This window comes from Python bivittatus, unplaced genomic scaffold (assembly GCF_059951505.1).
Source record: "Python bivittatus isolate LINGU-HERP-01145 unplaced genomic scaffold, Pbiv_v1 ctg000610_np1212, whole genome shotgun sequence".
Classification (NCBI taxonomy): Eukaryota; Metazoa; Chordata; class Lepidosauria; order Squamata; family Pythonidae; genus Python; species Python bivittatus.
The window spans coordinates 8,010,308-8,034,596 of NW_028277088.1; the positions used below are offsets into that span (position 1 = coordinate 8,010,308).

Sequence of the window (24,289 nt, forward strand, 5' to 3'; positions counted from 1 at the left end):
AAAGAAAGAAAGAAAGAAAGAAAGAAAGAAAGAAAGAAAGAAAGAAAGAAAGAGAAAGAAAGAAAGAATGAAGTAAGGAAGGAAGGAAGGAAGGAAGGAAGGAAGGAAGGAAGGAAGGAAGGAAGGAAGGAAGGAAGGAAGGAAGGAAAGAAAGAAAGAAAGAAAGAAAGAAAGAAAGAAAGAAAGAAAGAAAGAAAGAAAGAAAGAAAGAGAAAGAAAGAGAAAGAAAGAAGGAAGGAAGGAAGGAAGGAAGGAAGGAAGGAAGGAAGGAAGGAAGGAAGGAAGGAAGGAAGGAAGGAAGGAAAGAAAGAAAGAAAGAAAGAAAGAAAGAAAGAAAGAAAGAAAGAAAGAAAGAAAGAAAGAAAGAAAGAAAGAAAGAAAGAAAGAAAGATTCAGGATCACATAAGTGCTTCTTTACACCAGCAAACTGTGGAATTCTCTGCCATTAGACAGGCTGATGACCTCAGTGCAACTGTGACGCACATTAAAAGAGGGCTGGACAAATTCACGGAGGTGTGCTACTCAGTGGTTACTAATCTTGATGGCTACATAATGTCTCAAAAAGCAAAGTAAATGCTATTTGCTAGGCATCACCAATAGAAGAAGCCTGTGCCCTACTTGTGAAATTCATGGATCTTCATAGCATTCAAACAGAACGCCACTTAGATTCTTATGCTCTTTATCCCCCACCATTCATGATTGTAGCAAAGTACCTTAAGTGTCATAGAGATCCCTTCCCACTATTTTCTGATTTTACTGCATCTTTCTCTGAGGTTTCTGCTTCACCCTACCTGACAGTGGAGCTAGTCCCCAACTGGAGACTTTCGTCAAGCCAAGAGCATCCCACTTTGCCAGCCTTCCCCTACTTATGAATCTGGCCATTATTCAGACACCCCAAATGCCCTGAACTAAGGGGAGGCTACAGACAGGAGTTACACACGCCATCCACCTCTGAAATACAGAGTTGTGATCCCAAAGGCTGGTGACATTCATTGCAAGTAACTCATGAGTGCCAATGACTTCCACTGGTGAATTAGGAAATTTATTTATTTTATTTATTTATTAAATTTTTCAACCGCCCATCTCCCCCCAATGGGGGAACTCTGGGTGATTCACAATAAACATTAGAACATAAAATATATAAACACATAAAACCATAAATTAAAACATAACTAAAAAGAAGAAGGAGAGACCAAGGGGATGAAAACCTGAGGCTGAAGGCTGAGGCCTCTATGGGGCTAGCCATCCCCATGCTTGAGGTATTCCCACCCCACCTCAGGCCAGGTGGCAGAACCAGGTCTTCAAAGCCTTACGGAAGGCCAGGAGTGTGAGGGCTAATCGCACCTCCAGGGGCAGGATGTTCCAAAGAGCAGGGGCTACCGCAGAGAAGGTCCACCTTCTGGACCCCGCCAGTCGAAGTACTTTCACTGAGGGAGTCCGAAGCATGCCCTCTCTGTGTGATTGGGTGGGATGGGTTGAAGTCATAGGGGAGAGGCGGTCCCTTAGATAACCTGGTCCAGTGTTGCCCAAACTTGGCCACTTTAAGATGTGGACTTCAACTCCCAGAATTCCCCAGTCATCTTAAAGTGGCCAAGTTTGGACAACACTGACCTGGTCCCATGCCATGTAGGGCTTTTCAGAAATAGGTGGCCTTGAGATAGATCCATGGACTCTAAGCAAGATCTGCTTCAGGCTGACAAAAGTACAATAGGGTATCTTTCAGTGTTCAACAGTCTCTAGTTTGTCCAGCCACCACAGCACCATATCCCATCTGGATCCCTCCACACACACTGGGGCTTCACATTCCTCACCAACATCGGGTGAGGCTATGCTACAGTATAACCCACACCCACCTTTATCAACAAGATGTCATTTAACGTATCCTGCTTAGCCCTCAGAAGTTTGGAAAATGGCACCTGGGAAGATTTTACCACTAGCATGACTGATAATGAGAGAACTTTATGATGCCTGTATGGATGTTAAGGAAGGTGTTATCAATCCCTCAAGGGTTCCTATAGGTCGCAGCACACACACCCCTAAATGTACATAGTTTAAACTCAGAGTTTATAACTGCAGATGTATTAACAACATTCCAGTCACAGACATTTTACAACCTTAATGATATTGACTCAGCACTGGGGGAACAATGAAGAGCTTTAATAGGCTCAAAGACCATCACTTTGAACGTAGAACAGTCCCCAGGCAGTTCCCCTCTTGAAGGTGGATTGTCGGCCCTTAAATTCTTGACACATTCTGGAAGAAGAGAAGCAGAGAGCTACAGAGTTTGCTTAGCTTTCTGTTTATAATTCTCAGCTAGACTTCCTCTTCAGGACGAATTGTGGAGTGTCCATGAACCCATCTGTGCTTGGCATGAATTTGAGCCCCAGTTGCACATTGTTTTAACAAAGACATGTAGCACCTTAAGACTATGATATGCTTGGTTTGTTTGCTTTAGCTTCTCATATTGTACTAACCTATCCATTAAACCATGGTTTTAATGTATTATGTGAACTAGATAAATAGCTATGCATTTATTAAATCAATAAACTGGTGTAGATCATTGTATGAATATCCCATCTGATACATTTGTTATGGCAGTTTCCAGCAACTAATTTAGTTAGGTGTTGGATGGGAGGAAGGAAATGACCCCATGTTAAATGATATGACCTTGGTGACAAGAGATCTAGAGGTGGGGTGGAAAACATGTGGTATTTGAGATACTGCAGAACTGTAGCTCCCAGCATCTCTCACAATTGGCCATTCTGGCTTGGGCTGCTGAGAGTTGTGGTTCAATAGCCTCTGGTTAGCTATAGCTCTCTAGCCCCAATTTAATTGATTTCTTCTGGTAGTTCAGAATCAGTAGTGGGTTAGTTCAGAATACAGTGTAAGTCATGCGTGCTAGTCTATGCAGGGCAAATAAAATAGGGTCTGCAATAGGTAAAGTTGGGGGAAATTGCTAGAAGGTACTGATTTATTTATTTTTTTGACAACTTAACTGCAATGAAAAATTAACTGCAATGAAAATGCATGACCCTGATGGCAATTACTGGCAGAGAAGGAAGATGACCCCAATCATCAAGGGTGGGGGAACTAGGAGCAGTTTGGCAGTCCCATTGAAATCCCAAGCATAGGTACCCTTAGCAATGTTGTGGCTTAGAAAATTCCAGCCACTTGAGATGGATTTACCGTCATGTCTGGTGAGGAAGAACCAATTAGTTGCTTAGGTGGGAAAGTCAATTTAGATCTTAGTCAAGTTGCTCTGGGTCTTAAGGCCAAGCTAAAGTTGTTGATGTTGGAAGTAGAGCAGCAAATGCCATTCCTACTTACCCCACTTCATATTCAAGATCATCAGGTGTTTGAAATAGGGCTGTTGGGTACCCTAGCATCCATCTCAGAATGTGTACAAGAGATCCAGAGAAAATTACATTCTATGTATAACCCTCTTGTATTTTCTGACGTTTTCTCTTTTATTTTCCACACAATGCACACACATCACTATGAAGGGAAGGGGGAAAAGTCTGTAATTGAGGCACAAAATCTTTTTGACTGGTACCACTCATTAGGAGGCATCCATCCACAAGCACTCAAGGTCTGGGCACCTGAAATAGAAAACCCTTCAAGATCGTCTTCTCTGACAGCAAGAATAAAATAATTCCAATGGCTAATTGTTGGCTACTCTTAAGTGACCCCTAAAACATGCTTCCTCAGGCTGCTACTTCACTCTGCTTGGATCTCAAGTTGTAGGACAGTGTTTCCCAAATTTAAGAACTTCTCTTTGTTGGGTTTCAACTTCCAGAATGGCCAACAATGGCCATACATCAGCATGCCCAGCTTGGGGGACACTGTTCTAAAGCAATGTTCTGAATAAAAGGGAACATTCTACCTTCCCCATGGCTGGCTGGGTGATTCTGGGAGTTGAAGTCCAGACATCTTCAAGTTGCCAAGGTGGAGAAACACTGCATCAAAGTTTTAGAAAGTCATTGGTTGACTCACCTGTAATTTATTATCAGCACTGTTCCAGATAAATGTCTACTGTTACAACATTTTACCAACCCACCTATCTCATTGATTTCACTCTGTCAATCAGAAAAGGACCTGTAATACATGTTAGATGATTGAGTGAAATTGCCATAGATAAATCATTGTTCGTTTTTTCAAAATTACATGTAACCAATGGATCTCTGTGAACTTTTTAGATCTACCCATTGATTTTCAGAAATAATTCTTTTGGAGCCAGGGTTTTTTTTTTTTTTATAAAGTCCTGATTAATAGTTCGTTTCAATAAAATAGAGGAAGTGAAGAATCTAAATACTTTGAAATTGTCTGAATCTAAAGTTTGAGTCTTTAGGTTCTTTAGATTCAATCTAAAGTTTGATTCTTTAGATTCAAGTTTGGGAAACACTGTCCTACAACTTGGGATCCGAGCAGAGTGAAGTAACAGCCGCAGGAAGCATGTTTTAGGTGTCATGAAGGGTGGCAAACTGTTAGCCATTGGGAATATTTTACTCTTGTCAGAAAAGACCTTACACATGAAATGGACATTAAAAAAGAGTTCTGTAGATCTTCAATGGCTGTGGATGGATCTTGGCTTTTTAAAAGCCCCTCAGTTGCTGCGCACAGCTCTGCACGAGAGGAAAAATATGTTAGAAAAGATGAAAAAGAGGCACGGGGCTAAGATTTTGATTTCCTGGAGTCCAAACCACTTCATGTTGCCAAACGCAGAAAAAATATTGCACTGGCTAAGAGATGGGGAAAAGCAGTTTTGGAAGGAATTTGAAAAAGCACTTTAGGGAGAGGATAGGGAAAAGAAAAAAAACTTCAGGAAGAAGATACAGAGATGCAACCCTATCTTTGCATTCAGATTGGTCCTATCAATCACCTTTGAACAAGGCAGTGGGAAGCACAGCATTTCTTTGGAGTAGACTAGTCCATGATACTTGGCAATTCGTAAAACCACCTAGGCTAAGCTTAAGAGTAACAAATAATTTGTTAGAATATTTTATGAATATTTCGTGAGACTGGCAAGGAACTTGGGATGGATTTAGCTTGGTAATATTTGTAGTAGATTGACTGCAGTCAATGCAGCTTAAAGTCATCTTAACCATCTCCAGTCCCATTCATTTCACTGGGTCGCCACTAAGCATGACTAAATTTGAATGGAATCCTGGTCAGTGCCAAACAGATAAGTTCCAAGGTTTTCAATCATACCACAAGGTAGAATACACAAGGAAGTCCTCAAGCTCTTCCTGAGTTTGCTGCTATCACTTATTTCATAATACCTGTAGAGGAAATTATATTAAAATATCCCTCCCAGCTTCACCATTGATTGCATCAATGGAAAACAATTCAAACAAACGTTTAAGAGAATCAAGAAATTTGCTTGCTTTTCAACTTCAAAGGCTTTAGATTCTTTAGATCAGTGTTTCTCAATCTTGGGAACTTGAAGATGTATGGACTTCAACTCCCAGAATTCCCCAGCCAGCCTTGAAGTCCACACATCTTCAAGTTCCCAAGATTGAGAACCATGGCTTTAGTTTCTTTAGATCCATTCACAACCACTGAAGTTCTATTCTTTTTCAATGTGCATCATGCACACAATGCATGGAAAAATGGGCTGGACTTCGGTTATGCAGTCATGGCTGCCATCTTGACTTTTTTGACCCCCCTTAGGGACACAGACTTATTGTCTCTGAGCTCAGAGAGGGAAATTCGAGAGGTTTAACAACCCAAGAATCTCAGGCTTCATTTATTAAATTGCGATACTGAGCTAATATGAGTGTCCTGGTTCCTTTAAAAATTCTTGCTTTAATTTTTCTAAATATGTAACATCCTGACAGCTTTGGCCATATAACAAAACTTAACATAATCTGAGATTGGATATTCACATTTCCTATCTGAATAGCTTTTAAAAAGAAAAAAAAATGTGATGAACCAGAAAAGCTTTGTTATTATATACTAACCAGACTGTGCATGGCACATTTTATTTCTATAAAACTATTACAAAATATTCAAAAATACATTTTAGTAAATTGACAGCAGTTATTTATCAGTTTATTAATGCAAAACATCCTTTTCCTCCCTGTACAAACTATTCTCCATTCTCACCATAATAGCCAACCTGTGCACTTTTTAAAAAATATTTTCTCATAATTTCTTCTTCTTGATTTTGAAGATAAAAATAAGAGTTTCTTCCCACCTCCCCACTGAATAAAGATGTGTAACAGTCTTGGGTTCGAAGAATGTGGATGAAAGCGTGCTATTATTTTTATACAAAACAAAATATTTCAGAGACAACAGAAACAATATAGAAGATGGCATTACATTTGATATTATTTAAATTAAAATAATATATTCTCATATCTTACATTATTTCAAAAAAATGAAATGTGACTGTTAAGTTTTGATCTCTCTTTCTCTCGTTCTCTCTCAAAAAATGAATTTACAATTCTGTGTATAAAAATATAATTTACGGATCCCCCCCCCCCTTTGATGTGTCTTTTGTTTGGAGACTGGCTGTTGGGAAAGATCAAATCCAGGGGTGTCTGCAAAAAAGTCAAGATGGCGGCCATGATGGGGTGATCAAAGCTCCATCTAGTTTTTTTGCACACTGCATGTGCAAGTGCGATGCACATCAAAAGTAGGTGGAACTTTGATCACATCCTCATGTCTGCCATCTTGACTTGTTTTGACTACATACTGCGGACACCCCTGAGCAAATCCATGGATAGTGGGAAGGACAGGCATTTCACTTTTCGAAAGTCTGGACATACATGATACATAGAAAAATAGAACTCTGTGCAGTTTTGCTAGGCCACGCAAAATAATTTGCTTTTCCCTGTGAGTGTACAATTCACATGATAATAAATTATCAAAGAAACTATTTAAGGCTCTTGAAGTTGGGTTCATATTCCTTAAAACATCTATTTCAAAATACCAAACAAATAAATATCCAGGAGATGAGGACAACGAAACAGACAGACAAAAAATATAAATCAAATAAAAATATAATATATATTTATATATATATTTATATTTATATTTATAAACTAAAACAAAAACTTCCTGGGTTCTTCCTGCTCCTTGAAGTCTACTTTGGACTGTCCTACTAATATTGTTTAAATGTCCTTTCTCTTTCTTTCTTTCTTTCTTTCTTTCTTTCTTTCTTTCTTTCTTTCTTTCTTTCTTTCTTTCTTTCTTTCTTTCTTTCTTTCTTCATCTTAGTTCCCCCGCCCCATTTTGTTATTTTAATCTTCAGATGGGAATAAGTGGAGCTTGCCAGCTGTCACTCTCAGCTGGCCATGCCCAATGGGTGCATCGTCTCAGAATCCAAAATCCAGCGGCCAATGTGGTACAGGAGGCGGGAGTACCAGTGGACCCCAGCCAAAGAGGAACTCTCTTCGGGTGCAGCAGCTGGAAAGAGGAGAGGAGAGGAGAGACCCTCAGGATCCAGCATCGCCAGGACCGCATGAGCCATGCGGAAAGGCGCAAACGCCCAGTGGGCCCAGCTGTGTTCCTCAATGACAGCATAACAGGAAGCCAGCACCTGGTTGATGAGAATCGTGCCCTGCGCGGTGAGTGGGGCGTAAGCCCCCGAGGCTTCCTCCTGCAGGGACACGCTGTGCACTGCTGCTTGTAACAGTGTCTGACCCCCTTGGCCCAGCACGTAGACTTGTTGACCAGGCTGCACACGGCTGGCAAAGATGGGCTGGGGTTGGGAATGGGAATGGTTCTGAGGCGGGGCCACAAAGAGCAGGTGGGCAGCGGTGAGCAAGAGGCGGGTCTGCGGTCTCTGGGTCTCAATCACGTAGAAGAGTTTGTGAACAGGGGGGTCCTCTCGGTCCAGGAAGGCTAGGAATTCGCTGTAGAACAGCTGTCCGTGCACATCGGCCGCCAGCACTCGGTCGCCGGGACGAAGGTCTTTCACCAGCTTTGTGCCACCTTCTTCCAAATTCACCCAGGCAGATCCCGGGAAGCAGCCCCCCGATTTGGCAGCCACTGAGTTTTCTGAGTGAGGGAGACAGGAAGTAGCATTAGAGCAGAGCCAGGAAGGGAATAAGGAAAAACCTAGTTAGGCAATGATCAGTTTTCTAGTGACAGAAGCAAAGAATGTGAAATTATGGTGAGGACACCAGGCTCCGTATCTTACCGACTTTTTCCTCATCCATATCACATTATATGACATGACATAACCTTCTGGTTGCCTGCTGTACCCCTATCCCAGCCATGACTGAGAAGACGTTCCATTCTGTCTGTCCATCTACCTATCTCTCTAACTGATTTATATAGCCATCCATCTTGCAACTGTACAGCCAAATGACATCATATATTGTGTACACTGTGATGAAAAATGAATCTGGCATAAGCTATTCCTCTCAGTTGTTGATGCGTGGAAGCCTTTTGCCTAAAGCCCATTTCACCCATTTCATGTGGCAGTTCTTTCTCCACTCAGACATGTTCCCAGGTTTTTTGTGGGGGGTGGGGTGTGTGTTTTTTGCACTGGGGAAAATTTCAGTTCTCAGAGTGAAACTGGTTCACTTTCTCCTACTGAATAGGAAGGGAACTCATTCTCTCATCAGAAGGTTGGTAAAGATGAATGTATCAAGGGCCACACTCTTCTGATTCCAAGCCAAAATATTACCAGGTGTTGTTTTTTTTTACTTCTTAAACAGTCAAATGTTCTGTGAGTACACTTGTGTGTGAATGTGAAAGCATGTGTTTGTGCATCCCCAGAAGACTATCCACACATGAAACTATACCCTACACGCTGAATCACACTAGAAGAACCACCCGTAGTAGAAACAGAAGCAGGACAGCATTACGTCCATGTAGATGTTGTTCTTGAAAGTTGCTGAGTTGGTCAGGGCCAGGACAGGTCTGCTTAAAATGGTTTAACATCCACAACTATCATAGCCCTTTTCTTCAGCCTAAAATTAATTCATATGAAAATTCAGCTCAGGAGAAGGCCTTCATCTCCCATCCACGTTTGGGCTTCTATGCCCTGCTTTGCTTAGTTTTGCTTCACAGGCCCTATTATACATTTCTCCACCAGGATACCAATACTTTCTCTAGCAATGGCACCAGAGAATTTAGTGACAACTGGAATTCTCCAACCTTCCTCTGGGAAGAGTCATCTAATTCCCAGCTTTCAATTTAGAGCAAGGGAGGCAGGAGATAAATATATATATATATAGAGAGAGAGAGAGAGAGAGAGAGAGGGAGGGAGGGAGGGAGGGAGAGATGATAGATAGATAAGATAGATGTTGATTGATTGATAGATAGATAGATAGATAGATAGATAGATAGATAGATAGATAGATGATGGATGGATGGATGGATGGATGGATGGATGGATGGATGGATGGATGGATGGATGGATGGATGATAGATAGGCAGGCAGGCAGGCAGGCAGGCAGGCAGGCAGGCAGGCAGGCAGATGTGTGCAATGGCAAATTAGTAAAAGATTAACTGTTTATCCATTATTCTCTATTCTGGAAACAGTCATATACAAAACTGATTTTTGATAAAGGGCAGAACTGCTATTGCTGGATTGATCAACTGACTGATTACCAGACAGCCCCTCCATCAGTCATACAAAAACTGGCCATATCTTTGTGCTTGTGTTCAGGACGTGGAAATCTGTCCTAATGAAGAGAACAAAATGGTGCACAATTTTTTATTTAAAAAGTATAAAGAATTAAAAAAAAAAAGAATCTGAGGAATGTATAGCTAAAAACATGAAGTGAACAATAAGAATTTTAAAAAATATTCTCGAAACAGAAAACCAGCCAGGAAAGCTGTTGTGCCATTAATTGACAAAGGAATATGGAGATTGCAGAGGAAATGAATGAATTCTTTGCCTCTGTCTTTACTACAGAAGATACACTATAGGACAGAGACCTGATTTTTTACTGACTTCGCAGGGAGAAAACTGGAATAACTAAAGCAATTGAGGTAACAACAGAAGATATTCTAGGACATCTCGAGACACTATGCTGTAACACAGTGTTTCTCATGCTGGCTGGGGAATTCTGGGAATTGAAGTCCACCCATCTTAAGGCCGCCAAAGTTGAGAGACTCTGCTGTAACGGATCCCTGAGTCCTGATGGCATCCATCCAAGAGTTCTTTAAAAACTCAGAAGAGAAATTGCTGTAATTTGTCACTCAAATCAGGCTCAGTGCCAGAGGACTGGAAGGTAGCCAGTATGATTTAAAAAGGGACCCAGAGGAGATCCAGGAAATTGTAGGCAGGCTCCAAACAAATTGGTAGGAAGAGTAATCCAAGCAAAAATGACTAAGCACACAGAGGAACAAGCTTAGCTGGAAAGAAATCAGCACGGGGTCCACAAAGGTAACTCCTGTCTCACCAGCCTCCTGGAGAGTTTTGAGAATGTCAGCAGGCCATGGGTGGAAGTGACCTTGTGACCTTGCTTGGGTTTTCAAAAAGCCTTTGGAAAATCTGCTCATCAAAAGCTCCCGAGAAAACTTGTCAACTATGGGATGACAGGATTTGGCCTTTTATGGATTGCTAATGAGGTTAAAAAACAGAAAGCTAAGAGGATGAAGAAATGGACTTTTTTTTTTTTTTTTTTTAATGGGGGGAAGTAGGACATGGAGTCCCTCAAGGATAGGTGTTAGGGCTAGTTATAAGTTGTTCAGAAACTTAGGATCAGAAGTGAGCTGGCCAAGTCAGGAGATGATACTGAAGTATTCAGGGTGGTAAAAAGACAAAAGTGATGCAAACAGCTCCAGAAGGATCTCTTTAAACTAGGTGGATGTTCAGCCAAACAGCAAAGGAGGTTTGGTTTAAGCGTAAAATGATGCATATTGGGGTAACCTTCCCTTAACTTTATGACGAGCTCTGAGCTGTCTGAAAGTAACCAAGAAAAATATCTTGGGTCACAGTGGATAGCGAAAGATAGCAGCTCCACATGCAGTGGTATTTCTACATCTAGAGTATGTACATGGTTCTGATAGCCACGCTTGAAAAAAATATATAATAGAGCTAAAAAAAGAAAAGTATACAACAGGGTAACCAAAATGATCAGGAGGCTCAAAAACACCTTCCCTATGAGAAAAGGCTAAAACGTTGGGGATTCTTTGGTTCAGGAGGACATGACTGAAGTGAATAAAACCATGCATGGTGTGGAGACAATTGACTAGGAGAAGTTCTCAAACATCTCCCTCACTCAAAATTGGGCCGCCCAATGAAGCTGAGTACAAGGAGATTAAAAACAGACAAATGGAAGTACTGTTTCCAACAGCAGGTAAATAACCTATGGAATTCATTACAAGATATGGGAATGGGTGCCATGGATGGCTTTAAAAAGAAAGTGGATAAATACATGGAGGATAACCCCATCATCACGAAGACTCAGTATTACTTCTGGGTTGTGAGCACTATGCAACCAAATATCAACTGCAGAGCAACAAGGGTGCGAGAGGTCTCTATCTCTGCCTGTGAAGACCTCCGAGGCATCCAGCTGGTCATTGTGAGGAGCGACTGCTGGATCCTTCACAATTCCTGCTAAAATTCAGCAGGGCTGTTCTCATGCTATGACAGTATTATATTCCTGTGATCACCACAGAGATTTCCCCATTTCAAGAAGCTTGTATATAAATTGATGGTTAGCTTAACCAAGACATTCTGCTACTGTGCACCTATCTCATGGTTAATCCTGAGTGAAAGAGGAGTTGCTCATGGAAAATACAATCTACTGCTGGCTCGTCTCCAGGTCTGCTCCTAGATTTCTCCTCTTGTAATTATCATTATCATTATCATACATTCTTCTGTGGGAAGGGAAAACCCAGGGCTTAATCTGAGTAGGAATCAGCTCAAAAGCTTGTTTTTAAATGCCAGAGAAATAATTAAAGCTAGAAGGGAGTGCTCCGAACAAGCATACAATATCTTGCAGCTCACGATGCTGATGGTAGATCACCTTTTGCCAATCTGGTGCCCTTCAAAGACGAATTGGACTTCAACTCCCAGAATTCCCAGCCCAGCAGGGCAAGGCTGGAGCATTCAAAGCACACCATGTTCAGCTGGTGTTGGACTGAAGGAGACTCAGCTGTGGCCATGTTAGCAATTTGTAGCTGCTGCACGGCTGTTTTTTTTTTTTTTTGCTTTGCTCTACACTCCATTTTCTTACCAGCTTTCATCAGTGGTATCTGAAAAGGCAGAGCACCAAAACACTGACCAGGATAAAATAGCTGCCATCTACTGCCCCACTGTGCATCTAAAGTCAGGAGGGTCTTCAAGGGTGCAAGGTTGAGTTCTGAAGCTACTTTTTCAAGATTAAATGCTGGGAAAATCCCTAACTCCTGGCAACAGTGCTGGGCTAAAGCATAAGTGCATGATAAAAATGCCAGATGAGTAGCAAAACATGCCTGCTGCTTCTGAGGGCAGGCTAGGAGCCTTTGAAATCTAATCTCCCTCCCCCCCCCACTTGCATATTTGTACACCTGCTTCCTTACTTATGAAGTTAGCACGCATCACAGTAGAATTAAAACGGAATCAAAGAGGGTTGGGAAAGTGCTAATGTCTCCTTCTCAGCTGCCCAGATGCTGCTCGTTAGTAATTACAACATGCCACAACTTTTCTAAGTTGGAGCATTTGATACCCCCTCGGCCGGGCTGCCAGCTTAAGGTGCAACGGGCAGAGACAGGCTGTGATCAGCCCGCTGTCCTTATGGAGGTTTAGTAGTCCCTTATCAGGGATTTAAAAGCCACATGCCATGATGGACTGATCAAACTAGCAGAAACAGAGAAGAACAACCTAAACAGTTTCCAGATGTTTCAATCATCCACTTTCAATTAAAAAAAGGGGGGGGAGATTGATTAAAAATGTGGGGCGATATAGAATACTTAACCCTTGCTCTCAGGGTTTACGCATTCTCTTAAGCAGCATTCTACAACTTGGTGAGGATCAAATAGTTTGGATCCCCAAATTGCTCATGCTGGAAAGGAATTCAGGGAGTGGTAGTTGCACATCTGGAAGGGGTCAGGTTTGGCAGGGGTGGTTTAAATCTCCATGATGAACAGGATAGTTCTTTTTGAAACGCACACGACGATAGCTACTTGCGATTAACGTTCTCTTTAACAGTACAATCCTGTATCTGTCTACTCATTTCAGTCAGACAGTCAGTAGGCGAAGTTTTGCAATCCAAATAAAGAACAACTTCTTAACATAACACCTTTACCCCATTATCAGCTTAGCACGCACACAAACATTGTAGCAAACAGGAGATGAAAAATGCTGGAATCTGCGCCGGAGAGAAAGCAAAATAAGCTGAATTTGGTCCATCTGAATGATGGTGCTTAGAGCATCCATTTTAGACGGGCAACATGTTTCAATGCTAAAAGCAAATTCTTGTTTATCGAGACAGAAGGAAACAACTCTGCTGTAACCCAGAATAATGCTGCAAAAATCTAATGGGATATTGCTGAATGTTGTTAATGCAATTTCTTGATTATAAACAAATAAGGTTTTTTTCCCCAAATAGCCTCCACTGGCTGCTGTAAACAAAACAAACGTATCTGCCCATTCTTATGTGAAAGGCTAGCTGAGAAGACCAGACCCAAGGAATGCCCAATACTAGTGCCAGCATATTTAGGGAACTTGGAAATGAAATGAAATCACCTGCCTGGTGTGGAATCCACCACAGTAGCAAACTGGGTCAGCAGCATCTCATGAACACAACTACTGTAAGTGGGGTTACAGTCTCTCTTGGATCTCTCTGGTTGATGGTCCTGTTTGAATGGCCTGCCATCAACACAACTTGGACCAGCTTTGCAAACAGCCACTGAACTCTGGGGCTCAGAATTTGGGCAAGTCTTTTGCAAAAATAAAGATACATGCCCGGTCTGCTATTCTCTGTGGCCAAAGATAGCTTGTGGAGCATCCTTCAATCCTTCCTTGAGAAGCCTTCATCAGGCTTCAAGTTCTATCCACCTTCTTTCAGAAGGCAAACACACTGGTTCCTATCTACCAACAATGATTTCACCACATCACAAGTGAACCTGCATGGAGAGGTGATAAAGCAATAATTCACCAGTACTCCAGGGAGGCATACTTGCCCCAGAACAAGTCAACCCAGGAGCCCAACTTCTGCCTAAGGAGGCAAGTCCGCTGTTTGAGGTCAAGGCAAAGAACTCTGGGCAACTTTTGCTCATATGAGGCAAAGGCAGCATTTAACTATAGAGCTGTGCATCTCTGTGGCCATGGAAACCTGGTTACTATGGAAACGCTGTTGCTAGGGTGAAAGGAGAACATGCATCCTCAAATGTGCTTCACTTCAGACAAAAACTGTAGTCCTGCCCATGGCTTCCCATTACTCAGTACATTTTTAATTTATTATTGGCCTAGTTTTTCAACATATGAACTGAGAGAAGGTTATAAACTTCTAAAAAGTGTCCCAAACATCTCTTCCCAAACATAATTAAAGTAGCAGTCTGTTAGCTTCAGACTTGGTCTTCCATCTGTGTTTTCTATCATGGTGTTGAAATATCCACAGTAAAATTCTATCTATCTATCTATCTATCTATCTATCTATCTATCTATCTATCTATCTATCTATCTATCTATCTATCTATCTAATAATCTGCATTATGGCTGAAGCAGACAGCCTGCATACAGATCAGGCCTGATCCAATACCCACATCCCCAACAAGCAATTCAGAGACGATTAAATAAAAATAAAACTTATGAGCAAGAACTACTATTTATAAAAGGACTGCCATTTTTACCACCATTTTAACTGCTCAGCTGAGCTTCCAGAAGTTACAAAATAAAAGACCAGATGGGTTTTTCTCTATGGAGGGGATTTCCATAGTTCCGTTATGTTGTCTAGAGCAGTGTTTCTCAACCTTGGCAACGTTAAGATGTCTGGACATCAACTCCCAGAATTCCCTGAGAGAGAGCCAGTTGGGTCTAGTGGTGAAGGCACCAGGCTAGAAAGCAGGAATCTGTGAGTTCTAGTCCTGCCTTAGGCATGAAAGCCGGCTGGGTGACTCTGGGCCAGTCTCTCTCTCTCTGCCCAACTAACCTCACAGGGTGGTTGTTGCGGGGAAAATAGGAGGAGGAAGGAGTATTGGTATGCTCGCCACCTTGAGTTATTTATAAAAATAATAAAGGCAGGATAAAAAAATCTAATATGCATACATACATATATAGAGAGATGCTTCCAACTGTATAACTAAATTTTCTTCCATGGTGCCTGGAAATAAGGTCTTCTGTGTGAAAGTCTGGAGGTTCCCCCCCCCCCAAAAAAGACAGAAATGGATAATGAAGAAGCAAAGCCATTTCTTCCCCCTCTCAGAATCTGGTGGGACTCGTTTCCTTTCCCCAGATACCTCCTTAAATATCAGCGTGATTAATACGCCAACTTTCTTGGACATATTTATTGTGTGAAACTCTAACACTTTTTCCAAAGAGTGGAACATAATGGGTGGAACCCTAACTCACCCCAGGAAATTAAACATCAGAGCTCAGACAAGAAATGCTTTTCAAGCTCAAACAAGGAGCACTTTTCAAATGCACATTAAAATTTGATGTTTTCCTTCTTGCCCGAATACGTATTTACTTCAAAACCCTTTGAGGACTCCTTGTGCTCACCAAAGGCAGAACAGCTAGCCGTGGAGTGCTACTGTGATAGATAATAACCGTTCCTTACACAACTTGTACCAGGTACTTAATCTTTATGTGCACAGAACCTTACCAAGGACTAGAAGCGTTGGCCTGATTTTTGTAACACGGTTAATAATATTATATCATTATTTAATAATATAAGCATACTTGAATATTATTGTTGTTTCTGTTGGCCTGATATCAACGATGATAATGATGATAAAGATGATGGTTGTGTAACAGCCATCTCAGTCTGCTACGGAAACTTCATCTCCATACTCTAGGCTGGGAGATAGAGAAGTTGAGGCCAGGAGTCTTGAAAGTTCCAGGTTGATAAATGCTGTACCCCAAGACAGTTTGATCATATGTTCACATGGTCTTCTATGTCTTGTTAATCAAATATAAAACCTGGGCATGGATGCCGCTGTGAGAATTGTAAAATCCCAGAGTTGAATGGAGCCATGTACGGCACTGAGTCCAACCTGATGTTTGGTGCAGAAATCCATATTACAGGATCCCAATACATGACTTTCCAGCCTCTGCTTGAACACCTCCAGCAAAATGGAGCTCACCATCATCTCCCTTGGCGATGGATTGCTCTTACTGTTATAGATGGGTTTTTGAAATATTCAGTTGGAATCTGCCTTCCTGTAATCTGAATCCATTACTCAAGGATCAAAGAAACGGGTCCTCTTAAATAGTGCATCCTTCACTGATACACTACTTTGGTGTGCCTCATATAGCTGGTGGACTGCGTCATCTGTCCAACTTTGGTACAACAGAAATACACATTGATTCCTTATATTCCATAGGGCACACACTTATTTTGTTTGTTTGCTTGGCAGTGTTTTCACTGGAGAGCAGGAATGTGTATTCTGTTTCTGACCAAGGGCCTCACTTGACCTTTGACTCTCATATTGACCTTCAGCAAGTCTGTGTCTCCAGGACAAAGTGCACAGTGCCGGGAGAAACGTGAAATGTGATTTAATTTTAAATTTAAACTCAGTCAGTTGAATGCTGTTAACATAACACCCTCCTGTATTTAACCATTTCCCTTTGCCCCACATTAAAGGTAGCTAGGCAGAAACCATTGTTGTAGGAGCTCTTGAGCCCACACCTTTTGGCTGGGGGGGCCCTCGGGCCTCAAATTGTGCACGGGTTGAGCAAGTAAGGACACATGATGGAAGGCATGAGAATCGGGTGTACAGAGCTCAGGGTTTTGCACCTAGGTCCAATCCTTGCCAGCTCCAGTTGAAAGGCGTTTGGACAACTGCTGCCAGTCAGATGATAGCAAACTAGAGGGATCAAAGATCTGCTGTGGAATAAGGTATTGGAGCAGGTTTGGAGCCAAAGGCTTACTTCCTGCCCCAACAAGCCCCAGGTGGCTCGAAGGCCTTCTAGGGAAAAGGTTGCCTTTCCAGCTTCAAAGGGATCAGCTGACTCACACACCCACTCTGCTTTCCTCTTGTCAGTTGACTCCACAAGCAATTGGCACAGGCTAGGTCTTAACAAAAACTCTGGTTACTAGACCAGTTTGTTCATCCGAGTGGCCACGCAGACTGCTTTAGCATCAGCCTGAATTTGGTTGTGATTCCAGCTTCTGGTCCTTCCATTCTCATTACCTCTCAGTCAAGACAGTGCTCCCTGTAGAAACAGACCTGATGGCTTTCAGTGGAAACAAATTAGCCGTGTGAGCTTGCAGCCAACGTGGGTTTGGAAACTCTGCTATGATTTTTAGTTTGCAATCTGCCCTAAGATCAAAAGCTTGATGAATAAGCGAGGGCTCCTTTCATGATGTTCTCTTCTTGGCTTAGTGGTTCACAATTGTGCATGTCTGCTCTTACGTGATCCCTGACTTTGATGTTCTGCCCGTGCAAAGGTGGTTTGTCAACCCAACCCAACTGCACTATGGTCCTCACCAACACCTTCCAAAGATCCTAATCAGGAAATTTAAAATATTAGAAAGAGGACAGTGATCGTTGCCAATCAAGCTGAAGCTAATGCAAAACTCTGCTAGGAAAATACCATTTCTGCTCTCAGACCAGATGAACTGTGGTTTGCTGACCGGGTTCGCATTTTGCACCAAGGTGTGGTTTGTTTAACCCTAGCTTGTTGACTAACCCACAACTGTGCTAAGCCATAAATCATGATTGGCAAACCATAATTAGCTGGCCTCACACAACATGCTAAGCAAAAAGCAAGCAAACCACATTATGGCTTAGTGTGACATGTGAACCTACATCTTTATCTCAACATAGAAAGCCTTGACTGCCTGACTCTTGAAAGGAACTCATGATGGCTGTGCTAATCTCTTTGCTCAATATATATCATCACCGAAGACAACATGGGTTTATTCATAACTGTCATGTGAGGATATATATAACCTGGAGAGAGAAAGAGGCAATGCTTTCTTCCCCTCTCTATCATTCCAGAGCAATATATAGCCTCAAATCGTTATTTTTTCATCATTCTGTTTGTTCAGACTTGTATTTTTAAGTTCTCAGGATATAAGACAAGTTCAGCTGCATCAAACCAAAGACCAATCTAGTCCCAGAGATTCCCACAGATGTTCCTGGGAAGGATACAAACAGGACATGACATGTGCACAAAAATCCATCTTCAGTGAGACACTGCAAGGATTTCTCTCGGATAGCAATTCATCTGCTTTCTATTCAGCTTCTCCGATGGTCAAGCTCATTTGTGGCGTTAAAAAGAAGATGAAAAAACCCGATGCCTTTAGCTGCAGGGTGGGTGCGTAAGAAGCACTGCTGCTCCCTCTTTGAAAACGGGTTCAGAGAAGCCACCGCTTCTGATCTTTAAAATAATCACACCTAAGGTCCGTTTCACAAAACGTATGCAAGTGTATACAGAACATGTTTTAAGTGTATGGCTAGTTGTGCATGAATGCGGCAAGGCTGGACTTTAGAAACACAGGTTCTGTCAGGCAGAATCCAAAGGAATGTCATTTGTATAAAGAGAAAATCCCCCCACCCCAGCACCTCTAATACTAGGACCCCAAAGGGACATGCAATGAAGCTGAGTGGTCCAAGATTCAGATGAACAACCCAAAGTAATTCTTCCTACAATGCAGAGTCAACCTGTGGATTCATGGTCACACAAGGCAGTAATGGCCAGCAACACGGATGGTTTTAAATGAGGATTAGACTAATTCATGGAAGAAAATAAGGCTGTGTATTAGTTCCAGTAACAGGTGACTTAAAAAAACCAATTTCTGGATGAGTTAACTGTCGCAAAAGCCTGCTGTTCTCGTAATTTGTGTGCACCCTAAAACAATTTGATTTTGTGGTGAGCAATTTGCTGGAGTTCGCTTGGTGTCTTTGAGACCGAACCAGCAACCAGTAGCACTTGGGATACCATTCAACCACAACGTGTGACGCTCCTAGGAAGAATGACCAGTGGTGCCAGATGCTGGGAGATGTAATTCAACAACTGGCATAGCCCCAGAGATCAGCTAATCCTGCTTGTGTATTATACTAATGTGTAGTATAATGTGCACTTGGTAGCAACATCTGCCGGGTGCGTGTGTCAAAAACAGCAAAATGGCGGACAGGGCATTGCAATACAAGCCCTGTCCTTTCTGCACCTTTGAAAAGGGTGGGGTATGCATGACAATGTTCTGTCTGCCATCTTGCCAATTTTGACAGCCCCCCCCCCCATGCATGAACGCCACTAGCCCTAGAGTTACACAGAACTGTTGACATTTATCTATAATAATCTAATCTTGCATATGCTTGCTTAAATGTAAATCCTATTGTGTTCTGTGGGGATTTTAATCTGTAAAGCATTTCAGCCTTTCTTGCTGATCTTGCTAACTGTATCTACCTATATCCCGTTTACAGTACATTTCCTTTAGAGTAAGCCTCACAGAACTCAGTAGGGTTTACTTATGAATAGACATACTCAATTAGACTCAAGGATGATTTAAAACAAGATTATTCTGCCTTCTCCGTACTTTAAGATCTGGGAGATTCTTTCCTAACCCACTAGTGAGGTCAATCAAAAAGATGAATGGAAAAAATAGGATTTAACCATTAGTATCCAGTGTGTCAATTTCTCTTCTGCGCAGGATGTATGCAATTCCTTCTTTGTAAGTTTTTGGGCAGGCATAAAGAGGTAGATGTGTTTTCGAAAGATGTTTTATGATCCTATTGATTTTACTCCTGCTATTTACATGGTTTTACTGACAGCTAAATGGTGCTGTAATGGCTTTATGGCTTAGTTGGGTTTAAATGATATAATTGTTGTTTTTATGGCCGTCACTGATCCTAATGGTTATGTACTGTGATGGGGTGCAAAGAGGGATTGGATAAGGCCCACTTCAGATAAGATGAGCTCTATTGGTCAGAAAGCATGCCGGTGTAGGATAAGAAAGACAGCCTGTTGTAGAGAAATTTGGAGAAGGAGATTCTGAGTTTGCGAGTGTTTTTAGATTCAGCACTGGCCCTGGCAATCCAACAACTGCTTGTGGCCAGCGGTATCTTTGCTCAATAGTCCTTCTGTGAGACCAGCTCCACCCTACTGGGCAAGGTAGATTTGTTCACAGAAATGCATATCTCCTTCAGAATACTGTGTAGGACTACCTCTCATCGCAAAAATTTCACCAGCCACTAGATGCCATCAAAGAAGGTTTCTATATTTCTTTGCTTCCATCTGGTGGTCATCTGGCCCAAATTTGGTACCTGCGATAGTTGGCCGGTACTACAGATACCAGATGGGGCTGGAGCTGCTGTTGAATTGCTGAGGCTTCCTATCTGTTACTTAACCCAACTTAAGATGCTTCTTTTGACTTCTTTAGCTCTAATTGCTTCAGACCAGGATTTTTGAAAGACTGCATCTTCCAGTGTGCGCATACCTGTAATCTACTATATTTATTATGTGTTTCCCAGTGTTCCTCTTCTTTGTTTCTTTTATCCCAATAGCAACAAAGCTGGAAGGTAGGTTGGATTGAGAGACAGTGATTGAGCCAAAGCCACCCAGTAAATTTTGACTGCTGAAGGTCAACTTGAATCTAGGTTTCCCTGGTCTTAGTCTACCACCTTCTTCAGAAACCCTGCTGTATATCTCATCACCAAGAAAGAGGCTGAATATAAACTGTGCAGAGACTTTTCTGTAGTAGCATCTTAAGTTAGGAACTGCTCCCAGATTGGTTCCATCCCCACTAAGTTTTAGACATGCAGAAAAAACACAACTCTACTCAGATTAACACATTTGCTTTGTCCACCTAACATGATAACCCAAAGACATAAACCATATTATATGATGGCTTAATGTGATGGCCTCTCATTCATACACTATGCTAAGACAATCACCAGGGTTTCCACAACACACTGGAACACAAACTATCCAATCCCACTTTTGTGTCAACCCAGCAATACTGTTTTGTTAAGCCTTTGGTGACCACTGATGGATTTTAATGTTGTTTTGGCTTGCTTTAAAGAGTGGATGTTGCTGGGAGAGACCATCCTTTCTTTTGTTGTGATGCAATTGCAATGCATTTTGGGGGGGAAGTTACTTTGAGGGCTCCAGAGGGTTGGAAAACCATCTATAAATACCTTTCATGAGGATAATATAATATAGGCCTATAAAAAGGGTGCTTGAAGTTCCTTTTTTGTTTTCCCATCCGTTTTTGCCATTTCTGCCATCTCAATTCTTTCTTGTTTTTTTTGTTTGTTTGTTTGTTATTGCTTCCGTGTTTTTAAATGTTTTAAGAATATGTGAACTGCCACAGTCACTGGGAGTTGGCCGGTATATGCGGTAAATTTAATATACTATTATTATTGTGGTTGTTGTTAATATTTAACTTTTAATTTGTAGACATGTTATTCCAATCTGCAAGTAAGCTGCCTGAATCTACTGGAAGCTCTGAATTCACACACATGGAATTGTGTGTGCTGTCAATTAATTAAAAAATAATGGAAGACACAGAATAATGGGTTTAAATCACAGGAAGGCAGTTTCTGACTACTTCACGGTAAGAGCGGTTTGGCAGTAGAATCAATGGCCCAGAGAAATGCTGGGTTGTCTTTCACTGGTTGTGTTTAGGCAAAGACTATCTATCTGGGGTGCTTCACACTAAGCAGGGGTTTGAACTGGGTTACTTTTATGGTCTCTTCTAACTTGAGAATCTTCTGGAGGAGGTATAAGATATTAGTTGGGGAAGCCCATCTAGGAGATATCTAACTCATTCCTAGTCCTAATCTATAATATACAAAGACACATCATTTACAATTAAGGCACCAGGCTAGAAACCAGGAGACGGTGAGTTTTAGACCCACTTAGGCACAAAGCCAGCTGGGTGACCTTGGGCCAGTCCTTCTCTCTCCACCCTAGAAAGGAGGCAATGGCAAACCCCTTCTGAAAAACCTTGCCAAGAAAACTGCAGGGACTAGTCCAGGCAGTCACCAGGAGTCAACACTAACTCAAAGTCACAAACCAACAAACCTTAGAGTTAAATTGTGGCTAGCCATGAGGGCACTGAAATCTTGGAAGTGGTTGTGTCTGCAAGACCTGCTTACCCATGGATAAATGCACCAAGGTTTGCTCAACATGATTTTAAGTGATATAGTCAGGAGTGCCTACAGAGTATGGTTAAAAAAAAAAGTCACAACAGTGCACTTGAAATTCTGCCTAATTTTTATGTGCATCATAACACTCCTGTTTACACTGAACCATAAACTAAGCCTATAGCTAGTCTCATATAACACCCTAATTTAACAAACAGCTGGCTGGTTTGTGAGTTCAGGGCATTCTGCAAACACAGCCACGGAGTCTTCATTTTCCCTTGGCGTTTCTTTCAAGAGTGATATGATGGGATCAGAACTGAATTTTTCTGCTATGCTTGCATGGTCACCACACCCTCCCAGCAAGAAATCTTAAAAAAGATAAATCACTATGGCCAACGTGCTGCCAAGTTCTTCATTTGATTGTAAATGAACCAGGATGTTCCCCTCTCTATTTCTGGACAACAAAGGTTGTTGTGTCACAACATATCTTTCCTCCCTTCACAGTTCCTTCTTAATTTCTTGGTGGACTATTTCCAGATCCCATTTCCTCCTAAAAGCAGGATGGACAGGAGGTCCTAGAGCAGTGTTTCTCAACCTTGCTGGCTGGGGAATTCTGGGAGTTGCAGTCCAGACTCTTAAAGTTGCTAAGGTTGAGAAATACTGTCCTAGAGATTTGATTCCTCCCATACCCACCTGTGGCTTACATCTTGAAACCAGCCTTAAGAATGTCATGCTTGCCCCACCCCTTTCAAAGGTGCAGAAAGGGCCTTCTAATGTGTTTCTCAGGAAAAGCGAAGGGAACAAGATAGGTTTGACTGACCAACCACTTTATCACTACACTTCGGGAGCAGGATGGGGTGGGTGAGGAACGAACTGACCAGAAACCTTGGAGAAAAAGAAAAGAGCGGGGCCTTCAATGAACAATGATGATGCGCCTTCTGATGAAGCAAGCAACACCTTTATGCAACCTCTCTCCCACCCCAAGCACTAGCGTCAGCCCCAGGCTGGGCTCTGTTTGCACACTTGGAGGGGTTGATGAATAGGTCTAGTTGTGTAGCAGCTCGGTAAACATGCCAGCAAACTGGCGGAGGTGTGAAAATCTTGCTGCTTTGAGCAGCCCCTTCTCTAATTAAAATCTAATAAAGAATCGGCACTGTCATTCCAATCTGGGCCATAAAGGGAGGCACTCTTAAAAGAGAGGAGACACTTCCAATTCTTCACCCTACCCCCACCCACCCCTATTTGTTCAGGTGCAGGGGGACTTTCTAGACCCATTCACACACACATACACTCCACACAAGAAAACAACCCGCCCACCAAATCCTCCAAGGCCTATTTGCACAGACCAGGACACTTTTCCAAAACACTCGAGATGTGTATTTGAATTTGAAACAGAGGGGCTGACTCTCAATAGACCTCCTAGCACCCCGCCCCCACCCCATTATCCTCGTCCCTTTTACAGGTCCTGCCCTCCTCCCCCGACTGCCATTCGGGGCCTGCCTCCTCTGCATTCCAGTCTCCAGGATGATACTTTTTGCAAATAGAAATGGTCTCTGCCTGGAACTCTTTGCTTTTTAATCTTCTCATCAGAGTCTCAGTCATGAACCCAGAGCCTGGCCCTTCAAAACCAGCTGGAAGAGGCACTTTCAAGGCACCCTCTCAGGAAATCTATCTTGTACAGTCACACGACCTCGAGTGACTTGCTCCCTTCCTTCCCAAACACCAGTGTGCATTGCCTGCTAATGCCCAGATTTGGCCCTAGAGAATGGTCCTCTCCCTTCAGAATCTATCAAATGGCATTTGATGAATCTGGAGGGGGGTGGGAATGGAATCCATGTGCGTGGCATGAAGGTGAGTGCGTGCACATGGGAAGGGTACTATGATATATTAAAGTCACAGTCACCAAGCTGATGTCCTCTTATCAGCCCTTCAAGGTACACCAGACTAGGAATCCAACATCACGTAGGTCAGGATGACTTTTATTATAAAGCAATAGTAACAGAATCTTGCAAGTCTGAATGTGCTTCCCCTTCCCTCCTTTTATCTGGCTATTGTCTAGGTGTTCGTCAAGGCTATTCTCTCTGCATCTCCAGAGGTTTTGGCCTACACCTCCTAACATCTTCAGCCAGCATGGGATTTGTAA

General features: G+C 42.2%; 1 protein-coding gene across 1 annotated transcript in view; it reads right to left on the reverse strand.

Moving 5' to 3' along the window:
* Positions 1 to 5,971: 5,971 nt before the first annotated feature.
* Positions 5,972 to 24,289, reverse strand: part of SHH (sonic hedgehog signaling molecule) — a 31,732-nt gene continuing 13,414 nt past the window's right edge. The window contains exon 3 of the mRNA XM_007433194.3: positions 5,972 to 8,004. Within this exon, the coding sequence (XP_007433256.1) occupies positions 7,289 to 8,004 (716 nt within the window). The 3' untranslated portion in view covers positions 5,972 to 7,288. The remainder of the gene's footprint in view (positions 8,005 to 24,289) is intronic.